At 42.1% G+C, this 20,265-nt stretch overlaps 1 protein-coding gene across 1 annotated transcript; it reads right to left on the bottom strand.

Moving 5' to 3' along the window:
• Window positions 1-709: 709 nt before the first annotated feature.
• Window positions 710-1,777, bottom strand: LOC132087600 (2-oxoglutarate receptor 1-like). Its single transcript, XM_059493954.1, is given in 5 exon segments — window positions 710-906; window positions 909-946; window positions 1,070-1,496; window positions 1,499-1,654; window positions 1,657-1,777. Coding segments are annotated over 5 exon segments (939 nt in total).
• Window positions 1,778-20,265: the final 18,488 nt, after the last annotated feature.

Consider the following 20,265-nt stretch of genomic DNA (forward strand, 5'->3'; position numbering starts at 1 on the left):
TTGATACATTCATAGAGGCTGGTACTCATCTATAATAATTTTCTATAGGCTAATATGATTTATATTTTCTCCATTTTTCCACATATGTATGTTTATAAATTTAGATATACTTATATAGCCTTGTAGTGACCATCTATGTCCTCCTCTCCTAGTCTTCCTATCCTCCCCTAGGCCAGCTCTGAGGTTTTGCCATTAAATTGCTCAGTGCCCTATGATGAAGTTCATTGAACTTCCATCCGATTTGAAAACATCTGATTTATCTAGGAGCATTCTAGGTGTGCAATTGAGTGCTTTCAGCAATCATGGCAACATGTGCTGTGTTTTACTTAGGCTGTAATAAACAACGCACTACATCAGTGGCAACACTGAAATCAATGGAAGTTGTTCTCATGTCCAGACTAAGCTCTCAATGTTTCTCTAATCAATAGCAAAGCCTGGAATTAGAGAACCCTGTGTTTCCCAAATGTCTTCGGGAACATTCTGGCTGGATGGTTTTAAATTTTGCCTTTAGGGTGGCTTACAGTCTTGTCTTTTCCCTCCTCTTTCTTTGGTTGCTAGGAGAGATGTATATAAACCTGTTTCCAGGAAAGCTTTTTGACTAGTCCTCTGCTGCAGGGAGAGGGCAAAGTCAGATGCAATTCTTGCTGTCATACCAACACAACTGTCTTAGGAGCTTAGAGCACCAAAGCCATCCTGGGTTTGCTGGAATTTACTTCAAGGGACTCCACAACTTTAAGCTGACTTGGTCATGTAGTTTTTGCTCCTGGATATATTTGCTCCACTTAGACCTTGAAGGAGAGAGCATGGCTTGCTGGAAGTTGTCCCCCACCACAATATAAAGCAATATGTTGCCACATGTATTGAGTGCAGCTGGTGGCTGAGAGACACAGTAGGCAGAGTGGATTTATTCTCCGTGTGATAGCTGATGGACACAACTGTAGTTAACCTTAGCAGTTGCCTAAGATTGGAAGAAAAACTTTCCCAACAGTGTTAGAATTAATAACATGAGGAGCAGTCTTTTAATGAAAGTTCTAATATTGTTGGCAAAGTTTTTCTTCCAAGCTTGGGCAAGAGAGCCACCCAAAAGATATGGAAGGGAAGGAAGTACACATGGAACACCACCAAGAGGACAACAGCAAGTCTTAGAGCCTTTTTTTTGCAGCAAGCTTGTGTGGGGCCAGTGGCCAAGGTGCAAATGATGAGTACACAGGACAGAGCCACTGTCAGCAAGGGCAGGAAGAAGGCCAGGCTGGTCAGCAGCCACCTGATTGTGCCCAGGTTTGCAGAGCTGGTCAGGTTGAGGCATGAAGACCTTAAGTTTCGTGTCCCTTTGGAAGAGATCAAGAAGTTGACAGGGCTGACAGCTCCCAGTGCCATTAACCAAATGGTTGTGCAAGCCATTGCTGTCCACCACTTCCTCTGGATGTGAAAGAACTTCATTGTGTCAAACATCACCATGAAGGCACTGAAGCAGGTGAGGAAGAAGATGCTGCTGCACAATTTAAGGGGAAGCTGAAGCAGGTGAACTTGCACATGAATTCACCAAAAATTGAGTGTTCCCCAGTAGCACAGTAGTGCATCAGGAAGGGAAGGGCAGTGAGGTAGAGCAGATCTGTGAGGGCCAGGTTCAGCCTGATTATGGTGCTGATCTTTCAAGTCTCATCTTGAAGATATAAACACAAACAACAATGAAACTTCCCAGGAAGCCCAGCAGGAAGACCATGTTATACATAATGTGGAGGTACAAACTCTTCAGACCAACTTCCACACAGTGCATTTGGGAAAGTCAACTTCAGTGTCTTGCTGGGTGATGGAGCTGGCTAAGTTGTCATTTGTTGTGTTCATTTTTTCTTCTTAGCTATTAAAGAAGAGAGAAATGTTTGGTGTTCACTGACAGATAAGACTCCTCACTTCTCATTAAAAACAACTTATAATCAGGTCTTTCCTTTCAGCTGCTCATCAGTGCTCCCATTAAAGTGACTTTTCTGAATAAGGAAAGACCTTGCTGTGTTGATAAGAATTGATCTTGACCTAGAAGACTTTTATCATATCTAGATACACCAAATTTTTATTTTAAAATGCATATTTCAGGAAAGGGCCAACACAGGCACAATGAAGCCAGACACAACGAAGGGATTCCACAGTGTTTGAGGCGTGTGCCCTCGTATACAATGTTCACTTTCTGCTCTCATCAGGGGTCAAATGGAGAAGAGGGACCGATTAGTTGTATTGTGTTACTGACCAAAAGTACAGAGGGTAATTTCCAGAACATAACTGTTACATAAAAGGCATTTGCAGCCTTGTTGGTTAAGTAAAAAAAAAACACCCATGAAAACAAAATGTGGATGTTGAAGTGTTTTCACATTCTTTTTGCTAGTTGAGTTGGTTGATATTTTTATGTTTTTCTTCTTGCTTCTTGGAAACCTGTGATAGAGGAATATTTCATTATTTTAATTCATTAACAAGATTGATGTTGCCAACAAATAAGTTATTTTTAGGCTTGTCGTTAGCTGCTACATAAATTTTCATCCCTGTAAAAATTTTAAATGGTATTTTGCTTTGACATTAGTCTTAGATGAAAATTTCCTGAAACATCAAAATAAATTCATCCAGTTTTGTAAAGCAGCCAATTGCAAGATGCAATATGGGACATGAGCAGGATTTGAGGAACATAAAGCCAGCACGGTATACAGTCTCTACAGCAGAAAATAGACAGTCACTGATGCACATAGCAAATAAGTGTTAACATGACATTCAGTAAATACATTTTCTGTGAAGAAGTACCCTCTTCTAAAATGGAGCAAATGTTCTGCTGGAAGAAAATGAATACATCTAGCATAAATTTTTTCCAGAGGAATGCAGCTTCTTATGGGATGATGCCTGTCCTCAAATTACTGTGGCCTGGATTAGTTAAAATGGATCCTACTGAATCACTGCTTCTGTTTCTTGTTTCACTCTGAATTTTCTTGCTGTAGCTTCTACCCTCACTTGTGAGATCACACAGAAAAAGGTTGCAGGATTTGGATTCAAATTTGTATAGAACATTTGGTTCAAACATATTTAAGATACATTGAAAACTGAAGCTGGAGATGGAAAAGATGTATGCCAAACACTGGCAATGGTTTTTAAAGAGCAAAACAGTTTTAAACCCCTTGTCATGGCTGGGGATGGTGGAGGAGTAGTTTGGATAAATCCAGTGGTTCTATTTCCCAGTTGTGCAGCAATGCCATCGTTCCCAAACCAAACTGAAACCTCTGCTGTGGCTAATGGTTAACCAGGCTGGCAGCTACACCCTGCCTAAGCTGTGCTGTGCTCTCTCACGCTGGGAGCACCAGGGCTGTGCCCATCCTGCTGTTCCCAGCACACAGCTAGGGAGCCAGCCGGATGGCACGGCTGGGAGCTGCTCCCCACACCACTTCCTTTGTGGTTTTGGGAGAATTTCATTCTGTCAGCAGCTTGCTCACCCCCAACCAGCGTGCTGTTGTAGCAAACCATAGAGGCCAGAGGGCAAATGCCTGCGATGACCAAAAAGCACATCAGTGGCACTCAACCATGTAGTCCCTACTGGTGGCCACTTGCCCTCAGGGGCTTTTGGAGCCTTCACTATCCATGTGCTCTATGTTGTGGCTGGATGCAGGTCAAGGAACTCCCCCAGAGGCCAGACCACACCCCAAGCCCTGTACTGGGTATGGAAACACAAAATGGACACAAGCATTGCAAGAAAGGCACATGGATGTGGGGTGTCAGTTCTGCATTGCCCTAAGGTTACAGCAGGGACCAAAGGAAGAAGATAGCGAGTCTTTGCTGTTGGCCTTGTTATTCTGCTGTCTGAATTACAAATAGAATTTAGACAAAACTTAAATCTAATTAAGGAACAGTTTGTACTGTGGCAGATTTTATCACACTAAGTAATTGGCCATAATGGCACTTCTGCAGCCCAGGCTGAGGGCAAATGATATATACTGTAGACACATAATGAACTTTAAATAAATTATCTAAAAGCAGAACTCGTACTAGAAGAGAAGTAGATTATTGAAATAGAAACCCTCTTTCAGTCTTAATGGTGGAGTCACTGCTTTATTACATGGTATTTTTTACTGTAACCAATTGATTGGAGTCACTTTAAAAAATGTTGTGATTGCATGTCTTTAATTGCAGTCACGTATAAGAGAAACTTGTCTGCTTCTGCACTGCTATAATTTAATTACAGCCTGCTGGAAATAAAAGCCAAATGGCTGCAGCCATGGCAAAGTAACCTAGTGCCTGTAATTGGACTATATTTCACACAGATGTGTTGCTGAATAAATTGTATAGAATTTGGCTCGTAGTGTTCAACTCTTCAACTGACTCAGATTTAAAAGACACAAATTATATACTTTGGGATTGAGATGTGAGCCCTCCTTATCGTTTATAATTCAGGAGATATTTTCATGCAGAAAGACCACTGAAGTGTTGAGTGCGTCTCAGGTAAGTTTAATTTGTTCCATACTTCCATCATCTTGTAACCCTTTACTCATCTCTCTCCAGTTTGCCCTGCCTCCAAGTTCCTACCTCTAAATCAAAATATGCTTTTTACTTATAAACCCTTAGTGTTGTCTTTTCTTCACAGTTGGTTTTTTAAGTACCTTACTCCAGCTGGCAGAGTTTTCTTTTAAATTCCACAGGTTTGTGCAGTGAGACTGGTTGAGAAAGCCCTCCTGGGCTATCAGGCAAGCTGTGGGAATGTTCTGACTCTGTTCCCAGGTTTCTGCCAGGTGAGGACAGCATGGGCTCCATGGTGCTAAGTGGGAGCAGCTCTGCCCCCTCTCACCTACCTGCAGACTAGCAGCCATGTCCCCAGCAGCAGAGCTGTCCTGGTGTCACCTGTCCTCCCATCTGACCTCCAACACCTGCTTGGGATGTAGGGACCTACCCACTCTCAGAATGGACTGGGACTGCCTGTATCCTGTCCAGTTGGGCTGGAGTGGTTTGCCAGGGCTGATTCCAGTCTCAGTGTGGAAGGCAGACCAGCAGCACTCAGGCAGTGAGAGGCAGCACCAGCTCAGTGCCTGTCTCAAGAAATACCCATCCTTCAAGTCCCAGAGCACAGGAGAGGTGGGAGATGGGAGGAAGGATGCAGAAAGAGCAGGGTTTTGAACTGGCAGGAACTTCTCTGCAGAGAACTTGGTGCATGCTGAGAGCTCAGACCAAACCCTTGCCTCTCAAGGAGAGCAGAGCTCTCCAAACTGGGAACCTGTTGTCCCTCTGCATGGGTGGATCTGACACTGAGAAGAGCAAGGACTGTGAAACCAGGGCTCAAATGGGTCTTGTGCCTAGGAGAGATATTTAAGGCCATGTGATTGTGTGGGCAACCCAGATGGAGGTAGGTTTTCATGGAGGAAAGGATTGCATGAATGAGAAATAACTACCCTGACCATGTTACACGACGCATTCATTTTCTGCTGACTTGTCCAGAGGCCAGAGGAAAGGTTTTGAAGAGAGATCTGGAGAGGTGAATTGATGGGCTGAAGTCAAATTTAGAAGGTTCAGTGAGGCCAAGTTCCAGGTCTTGCACTTGGGTCACAACAATCCCACATAGCACTCCAGGCATGGAGAAGAGTGGCTGGAAACTGGCTGGCAGAAAAGGATCTGGGGGAACTGGTCAAGAGCCAGCTGACCATGATCCAGAATGTGCCATTGGCCAAGAAGGCAAATGTCATTCTGTCCTGCATCAGCAATAGAGTGGCCAGCAGGACAGAGCAGTGATTGTCCCTCTGTACTCACCCCTGCCAAGGCCACACCTCAAGTGCTGCCTTCAGCTCTGGACCCCTCACTGCAAGGAAGACGCTGAGGAGCTGGAGTGTGTCCAGAGAAGGAACGTGAATCTTACTCAGAGGAGTCTAGATACTAAGTGATGTGAGGAGTAACTGAAGAAGCTGGGGGTGTTTAGTCTGGAGAAAAGGAGGCTCAGGGGAGACTTTATCACTTTCTAAAACTTGTGCTCTGCAGCTGCCTGTAGCAAGGTGGGGGTTGGCCCCTTCTCCCAGGCACCCAGTGGTCAGACAAGAGGAAATGGCTTCAAGCTGTGCAGGGGAGGTTCAGGTTGGAAATCAGGAAGAATTTCTTCACTGAAGGGGCGATTAGATGCTGAAATGGGCTGCCCAAGGAGGTACAGGAGTCATCATCCCTGGAAATGTTCAAGAAACAACTAGACTTGGCACTCAGTGTTAAGTTAGTCACCATGGTGGTGCTTAATCAAAGGCTGGACTCAGTGATCTTGGAGGTCTTTTCAATTTTAACTATTCCATGATTATATGAATGAAGAAGTCTATGTCAAACTATGTGCTCCTTTTGATTATGGTTAATAAAAATACCCAGCCTACAGTGTGATCTGGGGCATTTTACAGTCCCCAAATAAGTAAGAAAGAAAGCAGGAGAAAAACCAGCACTTCCTTGAATGTGATTACCAGCTCTCAAGAAGGGTCTGGCACAAATCTCCTCTTCCTTTGGAGATGGTAGAAGTGCTTATTCTTATGTGTCTCACAACAGAGGTTTCGCTGCCTGTGCAGAGGGAATTGGAGGGAGCATGGCCCACCTAGAGATTCCAGTGTAACCACAGTGTGGACATTGAAGATTTTATGGGATGACTCCATTTTCCAGTGTGTAGCTCTTGCTACAATGACCCTGCTGTGACCCTGTTATGACAGGTAGTGATAGCACACGGGAAAACGGCTTTCAACTGAGAGGGGGCAGGGTTTAGATTAAATGTAAGGAAGAAATCCTTTACTGTGAGAGTGGTGAGACACTGGAACAGGTTGCCTAGAGAAGCTGTGGATGCCTCATCCCTAGAAGTGGTCAAATCTAGGTTAAATTGGAATCTGGTTGAGTGGGAGGTGCCCTCATGACATGGTGTTTGGAACTAGATGATCTCTAAAGGTTCCTTCCAATGCAAATAATTCTATAATCCTATGATTTTATGATTGCAGAGATCTCCTGTAGTGCCAGTATCTGCATGTTTTCCTTGATCTTCTCTTTAAAAGATTTTGACTTGTTCTGACTGGTCTGCATGGACTTCCACCTTGTTTCAGAGAAGTGATCTTTAAGCTGGCTCCAGGCTTCTCTTTTTTGGAAAGAAAGCACTTTCAAAAGCATAAGCATTCCAGATTTGATTTTGATTAAGTATTTGCAAACTTCTGTGAACAGGTAGGAAAGTTATTATCTTGAGAGAGAAATGTTTAGATGAGGCTGAAAAAAAACTTGAATCCTATCCAGCACTGAACTTCATCTCAGATCTCATTTGAAGGTATCATTTACTTTCTCATGATGATAAGAGATGTGAACCTGGAGATATGAGCAATTATGTGCTGCATAATGTAATGATGAATCAGGCTCAAACTATTTAATAAATATAACTTTTTTAATGGTTGCATAACTGTCCTGTTTACCTCATGCTTTCAGTATTTGCAATTTTCGCATGCCGTTTTTATCTTATTTGTCATAAACAATCTATTCTCCTTAACTATTTCTGGTATAAATAATATAACATCACCTTGAGATTGGGCATTACTTTTGGATTTCTAAATTCCTGAGTAATAGATAATATGAACCACCATTGTCTACAGAAAGGGTTGAAATCACTGTTTATATGTGACCAGGTGCCAGATGGTACTAATTTCAGTACTCTGCATCATGGAAATTGTACATGCTACAAAGAGCACATGGGGAGTCACGGGGAGACCAAGTGTGTGAAGTCAGGAGTCCCAGCTTATCCCTATATATCTGGATAAAGGACTTTCTGCATTTTATTTGAGTTCTTGTCAACATATAAGAGAGATTTTTTTTTTATTATCTTTCAATTCATAGTCTAAGAAACAATTTTCTGCTCTGGTGTGGTATTTTGGAGTAAGACTAGATATTGTTCTGGAATTACGATTCAAATTATATTAAAATGGCATCATTACTTGGATTCTTCATCTCAGATTTAGTGTTTGTAGTTCAGGAAAAGATTTTGAAAAGTTATGAATAGCTGGAAAAGAGCATCAGGAATAAATAGTATGCTGGGACATATTGTGACCTGCCTTGCAAGAGATTGAGGCTTTAGAGAGTGTCTCTGATTAGTTTATTTGAGAGCATATTTAAACAGAAACAGGTGATAGCCATGATCCCATTCATTGGAAGAGATTCCTGGCATCAGTGTAGCTTAAGTTATGCCAGTCCAGGGTGGCAGTGAAGAACAAGTAATTCTTTGTGGGGATGGGTAGCTACTAAAACCATTGCCTATAGTAATATGGTACTTTACCTTTGGAAGTTTTGAACCACTGCTGAGTGTCTTTTGCATAAATATTACTACAGTCATAGAGAAACATGAGATGATAGAGAAACATGAGATGATATTGTCAGACAACTTTGCAGGACAGATTCAAAGGGTTTAAAGGCTCTAGAAAATACAATCTAAAGGTTGTATCCCCAAGACCATGTACACTCAAGGCCGTAGGATTTTAGCTCTGAATTCCCATAACTTGTATTAAACATGGGGGTTTTTATTAGTTATTACTAGAAGGACAACTTTGATTTGAAAAGAGAGAGAAAATCCTCTTATTCCTTTGATAGTTTGTTCTAATGGCAAATCATGCCCACAGTTGAAATCACATTTAGATTTTAGCATGACTCTCTAGTTTGTACTTTCAGCCTTTCGAGTTCTTCATGTGTGTCTCTGCTATAAGGAGAGAGAAGCCCATTTAGCAATTGCTCTTTTGTGTTTGTGGAAATATTTAAATGTAATAATCCAATCCCCTTTCACACTTCTTCCTGATTGTTTTGTCTCTTAGGCATTCTGGGATAACATCTGACCTTCTCTGCCTATTCTTCATCCTGCCACTGGCTTTGTGAGGTGGAACTTTATGTGCTCCAGCCTCCATGCTGGGTTTCTGCATCTCTGGCTGGAGCCATGTCTCTGCCTGCAGTGCCAGCCTCACAGACACCCCAGGCACCCCCAGAGTGCACGCACCAGTCAGCTCTGCCCAAGCTGCCTCAGGACTCTGCTGAGGGGTCCAGGGTGGACTGTTCTGCACACTCCACCCTTCCAAGCCATAACATTCTCTTGCAGCAATCAGTGAATCTGTCTCTTCCTCCACTGATCACAAAGGCATTCCTTCTCACTGTGACTGCAGCACCAGCTGATGATGCTGGGCACTTTCTGCCCTGCCACGGGGGAGAGATGGGAGTAGAGATCCTTGTATCCCCGTTCCCTTGAAAATTCTAAAAATTGAGAAAATCTTCCCCTCCACCCCTTACTGGTGGGGAGATGGGAATATAAAGAAATGTACTGGGCTAGGAAACCATCACCCAGAGTAGGAAAAACAGAAAGAAAAATTGCAATTATTAGGGTCTAAGAATCACAAAATACTCATGCTGATGCTGCATCAGCAGCAACAGAACAAAGAATGTATTGTGCTGCCCACTTTTATCATATAGAGCAGTGAAGTCATGCAGCAAAGCAACTGCTGCCACACAAATTCAGCAAGGAAAGCCTCCATGGAATAGCCCTTGTCAGGCTATCTGTCCTGCTTTTCAGGTGTGACCGTGCTGGGCTATGTGGTCTCCAGCTTGCTGCCAAAATACAAATACCTTAAGGGTGATTCAGTTGTTAAAGGTTGCCTCCTTCTGTCAGAAAATAAATGGGATGCTCCTGCTGTCATTCCCAGCAAAATCTGGTAGGTTTTTTTTCTCCTTGGAAAGAGGTTCTCTTAAATAATTTAGTTATTTCAAATTCTTTGCTGAAATTGAGATGTTGCTTAGCATGTATTTTTACACAAATCCCATGTGATCCATTGTGTAATCTCCCTATAAACAGCTTTGAACAATTTTCATGCTGTGTGAAGAATGACTTTGAAATTACTCTGTCATTATGTTTTGGGTCTCTTATACTGAAGACTTCAAAGATGTTATCTGTCAGATTGCCAGATTTCACATTGACTGATATGAGGTTTCAAAAGTGTTATGGGCATCAGTGGGGTTGGATACTAATTGCCCTTGATTCCCCCAATAAATACCATCTGACTTCATTGGCCGCAGGCTTCCTTCCTGCTATGTTGCCCCCTCTTTTCCCAATAGAGAGGTTTTATACTTGCAGTTGAGAGATTTTTAAGGGTCTAATGTTGAAATGCATGCACCAGTTGTCATCAAGGCGATTTAAAACATGCACAAAACACACACATATATTTTTGTTCACACACACAGTTTTTCCTTTGGCAAAAACTTTCCTTTTCCTTTGATTCTGCAGAAAATTCCCAGGGTGCAGCTGTCCTGTGAGCATTGGCAGCGTAGCAGTTTTCACTGCTGAGGCACCAACACCATGTGCTCTTCCGGCTATTCATTGCCCTTCCTGCTCCAAACACTTCCTTCCTGCCCTCAGTGGGAAACTCAGATTGCTAAAACCTGGTCGATACCTGCACCAGGTGGATGCCTGCACCATCTATTTTATCTCTTGGAGTAACATCTTTGTCCCCATGGAAGTATCATTGTGACTGCAGGATAGGGTAGATGCTGGATGGATACACACCCTTCCTGTGCATGGCAGCTCTGCAAGTCAGATGTCTACGTTCCAGAGACATAAGTTTGTTGCCAATTTATTTTCCCACGTGTTTTGTAAATGTTTCTTGGAGTGAAACAACAAAATCATTGAAGAATTCCAAAAATGCTTGTGAGGCCTTGTACAACAAGATAGGAAATGTTAGTCTTTTGTTTGCTTTATTTTTCTTTCTTGAAGATCTCGTGCTGTGGGAAGATTAGCCCAGGCAAAAAGCTAAAATTTCCATGGACTGCCTTTGCCTTTGTGTCCTTTCACTGGAAAACAAGAATAAAAGTCTTGCATATGACATCCTCATCCAGCACAGTTACCAAACACTGAGCCTGTTCAGTGGAAGAGCAGATGAGGGTGCAGATCTAGGCATAACAATCACCTCTTGTGAAACATATCTTCATTCCAAGCAGTGCCTGAGCCAGTCTGCCAGTGTCTGCATATTCTTAGTGTCTGTGTAGCCTTCACCTTGCATGCTCAGCTGGCCCACAGGCCCAATAGTGTTTCAAAATGCCTGTGTCTTCCCTTATTGAGTCTCACTGTCTTTTTGTGGCGAAAAACCAAAAATTCCATCCAGTCAAATTTTGTTGGAAGCATTTGGAGATCACGGTAAGGCAAATCTTTTCTCCATCAAGACGTCCAGGAAGTAGAACAGGCCACCCACAGAGGTTGTGCAGGTGCCATCCCTGGAGATTTACAAATCCCAGCTGGACACAGCCTTGAGAAACCTGGTCTGAAATTAGTGCCAACCCTGTTTGGAGCAGGGAATTGCACTGGAGGCCTCTTGATGCCCCTGCCAACCTGCTTGACTCCAGGGTCTTTTGATCCTATGAAGTCTGCAAGCTGTAAAAGTTAAGGGAAAGACTAAGCCATCATTTCAAGAATGAGAAGTATCTAAGTGTCCTATTGCTTCAAAAAAGACAGACTTTATAGCAAAGCTACCCTGTGTTGCATCCAATCCTTTCCACAGCTAGAGAGCTCTGTTTACCAGCCCGGCCTGTCTGTTCACTCCCTGTTTCTCATGAGGCTGCAAAATCAAAATTTTCAGCTGAAAGAGCTCAATTTTACTATTTTATTAGTCCTCAGTATTATGCAGTCCTTTATATTCTTTATTAATACCTAAGATCTGGATATATATGGCTGTGTGCATGTCTGTGTGTTTGGTTATGTTGAGAATTCACATGCAGAAAGTAGCCTGTATTTAGATAGATAGAAAATTGTATCCTGAAATTACTCATTTGACTTGACTTGGGGTCTGAAAAATATTTCTACTGTTTAATCTCATTTCTGATAAGTAAATTATCAGGTTTGTTTTTAACTGGATTTTTTTTTTCAGGTCTGCACTATGGTATTTCAGCATAGGACAGGGCAAAGGTCACACACAAGTCTGTATGGGGACACCTTGGGATCTGTTCACAGGTTAGATTGTATCCATTGACAGTATCAAAATGCTTCAATGTATTTGATTTTAGTTTGATTTCACAGGTCAGCTTCTCATTCCCTGCAGATTCCTCTTCAAAATGAAAAAGGATTTGCCTCTCTAGTTACACCCTGCCAAATACTGAGAGCTTCCACCTTCTTGATCAGTCAGTTCTGAGTTGCTAGCCATACTGCTTTGGTCGTGTGAGCCCTAGCCTTGGGAATTACAGCTCCAAATTGCATTTTTCTTCATCAACCAGAAGTCTGCGTGATTGAATAATATTTATTAAAATTCTGTCTCTCATTCATTTTAACTGAGAATACAGTCGGAATATCTGAGGGTGGAAATGAGCTAAGACATTCCATTGGTCCCTCTCAGTGAGGATTTTGGCCAGTGGGACAGCACTGCATCGCCTGTGGGCCGCTGGTGCTGATGGACAGTAGATGTCACTCTTGCCTAACATATAGAATCATGGAACAGTTTGGATTGGAAAGGACCTTTAAAGGTTATCTAGCCCGAGCCCCTTCAACGAGCAGGGACATCTTCAGCTAGATCGGGTTACTGAAAGCCCCATTCAAACTGTCCTTGAATGTTTCCAGGGATGGGGCATCCACAGCTTCCCTGGGCAGCCTCTTGGTTTCTCTGCTGAAATGCTGCATCCTTAGTTAAGTGTGCATAGCTGTGAGGGAAGAGTGACTGCTGATCATAATTGCTACTGAGTGAAAACTTTATTTTGAGATAAGAAAATGCCTACTTTTAGATAAAAAATAACTTTTATAGACTCATAGAATGTGCTTTGATTGGAAAGGACTCTCTCCACCCCTGCCCCTGCTGTGGACAGGGACACTTTTAACCAGACCAGGTTCCTCAGAGCCCCATTCAGCCTGGCCTTGAGTACTTGAGGGATGGGACATCCACAGTTTCTCTGGGCAGCCTGTTCCAGTGACTCACCACCCTCACAGTAAAGAATTTATTCTGTATATCTAATCTAAACTAACCTACTTCTGTTTAAAGCCATTGCCCCTTGTCTTATCACTGCATGCCCTTGTAAAAAGCCCCCTTACAGCCTTCTTATAAGCCCTCTGTAAGTAATCAAAGGCTGCAATAAAGTATGCTCAGAGCCTTCTCCTTCCTAAACAAGATATTTTAACTATTCCTTGTTCCTAGTCCCTAAAGAAAGGTATATGGAACTCCTAATGAGGTGTGTATTTCTGGTGTGGTTTTGGTACAGATGCTTTTGTTTATTTGTTTCATTGGTTTGTTTTAGCTCCGTCTTTGAAATGTGTTTTGGGCCCCTGCTAAATTACACCAGTCTGGTCCAAAAGCCACCATTTTGATACATTCATCTGTGGCAACTTAATAGTAAATTTGGGTACTGAGGAGCTAAAGGAGAATTTCTTGGCCATCCATCTTATATGTGAAGAACAAATTCTGTGGCAGTGCCTGACAGTGGAAGGCTGCCAGCAAGGCCTGCTTTCCTTTCTGCTCAGCAGCTCTCTAGCAGCTGAGCAACCACTTCACAACTGCAACATCACAGTTGTCCCCCAAGCACTGGGGCTGGAGCTGCCCCAAGGCTGCAGACATTCGAGAGTGTCAGTACATCACACTTATGTTTTAATAATGAATTCAGAGTCCCTTTGAGACCAGTCCATTGGGAGAACAGACGACGCGCAGGAAAAATGCCTGCAAAACTGCAACCTGTGGGAGGACCTGTACTGTTTGTCTTTTTTCTCAGTAAGTTAAGAATCAGGTCCTCTATAAAGAAATATTAGTTGCTGCCACAGTGAGGACAACTCTCACTACACATCACAGTAAACTTCATTTTTTAACAATGTGGGGAAATCACAGTAATTTCTGACTTCCTCTAAAGATCTGGCTGGTGGTCTCCTATAAACATCAGTTGCTTTCTCAAATAGTGTCCTTTCAAAGGGTTTTTCACATAAGATAATTTTTCTGACGTAAAAAAATGCCATTTTTTCTGATATAGTAATTACACAAATTCTTCCATTTGTGTCTGGATCCCAAGAGTTTCACTGCTAGGACCAGAAGGTGTTTCCAAAAAGAGACATGAATTTTCTTTATAATTAATGTCTTCTGTGGATATACAATTTAAAGAGAAAAGCAGAATGGAAGAATTATTCAACTGGGACATCATTTGAGAGAGATGCTGAAGGCGAGATATTTCACAAATACACATCTGCCACAAATTGCATTCCTTCTGAATCCCACTCTATACCCACTCCAACAGAGACATTAGTCAAGCATTAAATGCTTGTTTATAGAAGAATCTATGAAAAATGCCAGATTTATCAAATTAGCAGTGCTATTAATAACCCTGTCAGGGTTGTATGTCAGCCTGGCAGTTCCTGAATTTCTCCAGAGGAAGTCAATGTACACCTTCTTTCAGTGAGTTACATCCACCTAATCACAGATTGTGCAAAATTGTGGCAGTATGTCAAAAAAAAAAAAAAAAGAGTAAAATTGTTGGCATGTGTATAAGTCTAATTAAACAAGGAGTTTAGATAATATAAAGGGAAACCTCATTAATTCAACCATGCATAGTAATTGGCAATAGTAGTTAGCTGGAAAGGATCATTTGGAAATAGGGTGCTCTCATGGGTGAGACACACTGAACAACAACCTGCAGTGGCTCTGGATTAACTGGGGCTTATTTAAGAAAAAGGAGATTTACTCTGCTTTCTGAGCCACCTGCTCCCTGGCTGACCCCATCTGTGGTCACAAAGTGTCCCCATCCCTCTCAGCAGGGACGGGCACTGACTGATGACAACCCAGCAGAAAGTTGGGTTGGGTTGTGCTGTGCTGCTGCTCTCCATTAACACCCTCAGGCATTATGGGCTGCAAGCTGTCCATGGTGTCATCCATCTGCCCCACTGCCGGGGGATGCCTTCAGGCCAGATACATGCTGCTGTTTTTCCAGACTCATTTCTTCTTTCTGAGATTGCTACTTCACTTTGGGGGCTCCTCTCATCAGCATCAGCTCTTCTTTATATCACCTGTAGCCTCATTTTCCTGGACTGAATAGTCCGTGTGCAAAAGCACAGCTTGTGGTCAGTTTCCTAATTGTAAGGTTCATCTCACTTTTATTTGTTAATTGCAGGATGTGCTATGTTCGTCTAGTTCAGGTGGGATGAAATTTTGCCACCAGAATAAACCAGTTGTAGCTGTCAAGCCACAGGAATCAACTTGAGAATTTCAGAAATTTAGCCCTATACAGACATATCTACACCCAGTATTCTGCTGCCCATTTGAATTCATAATTATTTTTCATCTTGTTCTTTTTCTGTCAAGCGCAGAAATTCAGGATACCTATTTTTTGATCCAAAATTTTACATTAGGTTTGCTAAGTTCTGAAGCCTTGCCACTAGGTGGTAATGTTTTCATCCTTAAAAAAAACAAACAAACAACTAGCCAAACAAAAACCTAAAAAAACAAAACACCCACAAACCTCCTTTGGAAGCATAGACTCAAACTTGAATTATTTCTGTAAGGCTTATATGTTTTATGAAGTGATCAGAAAAATTATGGCTGTTCTGATGTAAAGCCTTTGATTATCAGCTCATTGCACAGCCACATGCCTGTCAGGCAAACAAAAGATGTGGGAGACTTATGCTGGCCTCATGCTTTTCCTTACTGTGAGCAGAAGTTTGGCAGGACAGGAAAATTGGGCTTTATAGACATATTTTGAATGAAATATGTGATTATGAAACATTATGCAAGGGTTTCCTTTTTATATCTCTTGAAATGGAACTATTATGCAGGGCTGTAATGCCTCTGTGGATGCCATACAGTAGCTACGTACATATTTACCATGCTGAAAGGAAACATTCCTGAGCTTTGTGTCTCTCTTTTAGGACACAGCAGTGAAGACTAATGAAAACAGCTGGGCTGTGCCATCTCCCACTTACAGTAATTTTCCATTCAACAGCAGCTCACAGCAAGAGTGTCAGTGAAGCTTATCCTCAAGTGCTGGGCTCAGATACTTAAGGTCTTGTGCCATCAACAAGAGGGTTTGAGGGTGTTTCACCCACTTCATCCTCTGTTTCTTATGTCATGCAGGGTACAGTGTGCTCATGAGAAGCAGGATATTCAGTTTTAAAACCTTGGTGTCCATACCAGAAGTCAAACCCCATTTCCCAAGTGAGCACTGCAGTTTGCTGGCCACCCACTCAGGGGGTGGCAGAAACTTGTCTGCAATGCTTATGACCATAGCTGCCCACTCCAGCCTGCTTCTAATGTCAGATAAAAAACCTGGGAAAAGTGGTTTTGGCAAGGGGAAAAAACAAACCCAGCATTTTTGCCATGTTAACTCCTTTCTCTAAAAAATATTACCCAAATCTAACAATAATAGGTCCCACAATAAAATTCATTGCTAGAAGCTCAAGAGGAAAACTCCCACAGCAATACATATGGACAGTAAAATAATTGCTGGAAAGGGTTTTTTCTTCTCTCTTTGCAACTATTTGTGCTCCCAGTGATATGAATGCAAGAACTTTTTCTTATGTTTGCAGTCAGCCTTGCCTTACCTGCTGTCAGCTACCAAAGTCTGCTCCATACCTTGCTGAGAGTGTGACAGCTGAAGGAAAAATAAGTTATACAGTGAGCCTCATGCACATATGCACTGCAGCCTTAGGGTTACACAGAGCAAAATATATTCTGGTGTTGGAAAAAACATCTTTTTTTTCAAAGGTTCATCACTATGAAGTAAAAAAAAAAAAAAAATTATATATAGGTACACCAAAATGTCAAAAGGCTACTTCTTGGCTATATTCTAGTCAAATTTCAGTATTTTTCCCCTCTGACTTTGCCTAAATAATTGTTTAGAATATAAATAAAATATGTGTACACAATATATGTGTATATTTTTGTCAGAAGACATAATGTTTCCCAGTATTTTCCTTGTTCAAGGATCAAGGACATTTCTGATTAAACAGAAATGGGCTGCTTTTCAACAGGGACCAAGACTGGCATTGTCAATGAAAGTCAATAAAATGTTACAAAAATTGAGTAACTATTACAGAGGTGCAGCTAGAGGGGAATTAACTCTTTGGTTATTTGCTGTCTTTAAGGCGTATATGACTCTTTAATGCTGACAACTGGGTATTTTCAGTCAGTGCTTTAAAATCACTTATTGAATAGACCATACCCTTCAGTGGCAACTGACATTCCCAATATTGGGTTTAATACCTTCCTTACACTGTGAGAAAGGTATTTACGTGTCATGGTTTAAAATACTTTCCAGTGGGCTGCTGATCTGCAGTATTTTCAAGGTAAAATGAGTGTTTGCCAAAAATATATTCTCATCTGGTTTTAATTGTCAACCTCATTTACCAAGCCTAGATGGAAAACACTGAAAATTTTTTCACCAGGGCCTTGTGGTGGAAAACAATTCTGGTGCAACTTAGACTTTTGGTTTTGTTAAAAGAAACAATTAGACACTGGACTTGGAGTTGCCAGTATGATGTCGGAACCCAGGACATTCCTCTGACTGCCCTGGAGGACTCAAGACCCTAGCACAGAGTCAAAAACACCTGTGCCTTCGATTTTAGTCCATGGAAACAATTACCAACTTTGTGTGAAGAGTTACCAGCCACAAGAGTTTGAGTAGAATGATAGTGAATTTATCACTGGGTGAAAATGTAGAATTTTGGGGTTTTTAGAATGGGAGTTCAGGAGGCAAGATGGAGGATTCTGGGCGTGTCCTGTATTTCGCCTTTTTCTTGTCCTCCATCTTCTGCTGTGATGGTGACACTTTTGGGTTGGTTTAGAGTAGAGACAAACTGTCTAACATAGGTGATAGGTACTGGAAAATTATTGTAAATAATGTACATGTAGTTTTAAGTATAAAAAGATAACACCGCCCTGAGGGCGGTCAGTGTGCCTCAACCCAACCTGCTGGACAGACCTCCGCAGGTCTGAAAAAGCCTGTATTAGATAAGAGAAAATAAGCAACCTTGAAAACTAGAGCTGAGGAATCTCGACTTCTTCTTTGAGTGCGCGACTGGGAAAAAAGGCTTTTAATACCATGAGAGCCGTTCCAACAACAACAAACCGGAGAGTGTGACACAAATAATTCATCTGTTAAAAACATTCCAGCGAAAAGGTGGAGTTAGTGCCACACTAAAGATTTCCCAAAGTAAGACAAGGAGTGAAATGGGTGCTAAGACTGGGAAGAGAATTGCAAGAGAGCTACCAAACCAAGCAGAGGGTGGGAAGCAAGGCTTGTTGCCCCCAGTGCCCTGCGTGTGGCTGAGTGCCGTGGCACAGCAAAGGCTGCACGGCTGCCAAGGGAGCACAGTTGTTTCCTCCTGCAGTCATGAGCAAGTGACTTGGCAGGAGGTTTGGTGGGTACTGTGCAGTTTAAAGGCTATTCTGACCTTCACTGTAGGACTCCACACTCAGCAGGCCCAGCGGAGGCATGGGCGGTAGGGCCAGCTGGAAGCGTTTCCCAGGGACAGGAACTGTAAACAATGTGTCCATACCAAGGCAGAACATCTCTGAGCTGACACAGCTTTGTGACAGTGCACAGTGAAGGCCCTGGGAGCTGCCAGTGTCACCCACTTTGTCAGAGAACAGCAATAGCAAGCACTGGCCTAATTTGGGAAATCTCCAAGGATCCTCTGCTTTCCCAGGCAAACATCTCCACCTGTATATGGGGCTTCATGCAGAAAATTCTATTTCATTACTTGGCACTGACATTTTCCTTGCTGCCCTCAGTGACTGTGTCACCACTTGCCCTTGATGGACACCTGGGAGTAGGGTTGGGTTTCCTCCCTCTCTCACCAGCCAAATTCTGCCTCTTCTCCTCCCAGCACTGCCTGGATGCCCCCACCCCGACCCTGAGCATCCCTCCTGTGGGGCCTGGCTGACCTTTTCCAGGGGTCTGCCGAGTGCCTCACTCCTTGCCCTGTGGGGAGGAGGCAATGGGAACACCAGGAAGGCTCTTACCCCAGGGAAGGCAGGAAGGGCTCTTCCCCTGGCCTTTAAAAAATACTTCTCTGATGGCCTGCTCAGAATGTTTCTGTCGTTTCGTTTTCATTTATGCTTTCAATAAGAAAAACTTCATTTTGATGCCAATCATTATTTGTATCTCAATCTAATAAATTTACCACCCTCCCACCTTGACATTTTTATGTTATTAATGCATGGATTGGGATCTTTGCAGTGTATTTGGCCTAGGCAAAGGTTATTTGCTCGTGAACAGGAAGCAGACCTAAGTTATTGCGTGATGTAAGTTATCATAACATATGTATGTGAGGTGTTGCAGCTGAATTTGCTTTTAGACTCCACATTGCTTAATTGCAAACAAAAGGATCACTGCTATGTGATGTTTCCATGTTTGTGTACAGTGCTTGCTCAATTTGTGTACACTTAAAGCCATGAAAAACTCTGTTTAGGGAGTCACTTGCTACCTCTTCCTAATGGAGAGACAAAAAACCAAGAAGAACAAAAAGGAGAAACAATCACACAAACTCCCTTAATAGCAATAAAAGAAGAACAAACATAAAGATGACAGTTTAATGGAGATTTGTTTGAACATGTTTTCCTTTTAACCAGTTATTATGCTGCATTACTGAAGGTTTTCAACAGCCTGAAATGGAGCTACTGGAAACATTATGGGGCTTGCAAGCATCTTACATTTTGGGCCACTAGTTAGGCATGTAAAAGGTCTGTCTGAGCTTTCAGAGCAGCAATAAATGTGCTAAACCTTGGAAACCAAATCATCTTCCATATATCAACTGTTATACTTTAGTTGTCAGCCTGAACTTTTTTATATACAAATTGCTTTTTCAAACAAAGAAGAGTTTGTCTATTACCACAAGATAATGTTGTCACTTGATAAGACTTAATTTTTCTGGTTGTTATAAATAACTTTGTTGTAATCATTTTGGCCTGATTTCTTGGCAAAGTCCTTGGCTTGTACAGCAAAGGAAAGTCTGCAGAGTAATCACACACGGGACCAACTATAACAGACTCTCTCCACAAAATTCATCAGAAGACTGGGGTTTCCTTTAGAAAGCTTGTAAGAACTTATGGATTTTATAGTAGGTGCTTCCAGAAAAATACTACAACACTGAAATATAAAAGTAATGTCACAGACAAACCCAAAAAAGGTTTCTCTGTGCCTGGAGAAACCTAACAGGAAGATATTTAAAATACAGACATGTATTTTTATAAAGTAGGAATATAACTCTTGTTTTTTCCTACTCTTTCTTCTGCTTCTATTGCTTCTCTTATAAACTACCAAAAGAAATTAAAGGAATTTGAT

The sequence above is a fragment of the Ammospiza nelsoni genome, chromosome 2 (assembly GCF_027579445.1).
Source record: "Ammospiza nelsoni isolate bAmmNel1 chromosome 2, bAmmNel1.pri, whole genome shotgun sequence".
Lineage (NCBI taxonomy): Eukaryota > Metazoa > Chordata > Aves > Passeriformes > Passerellidae > Ammospiza > Ammospiza nelsoni.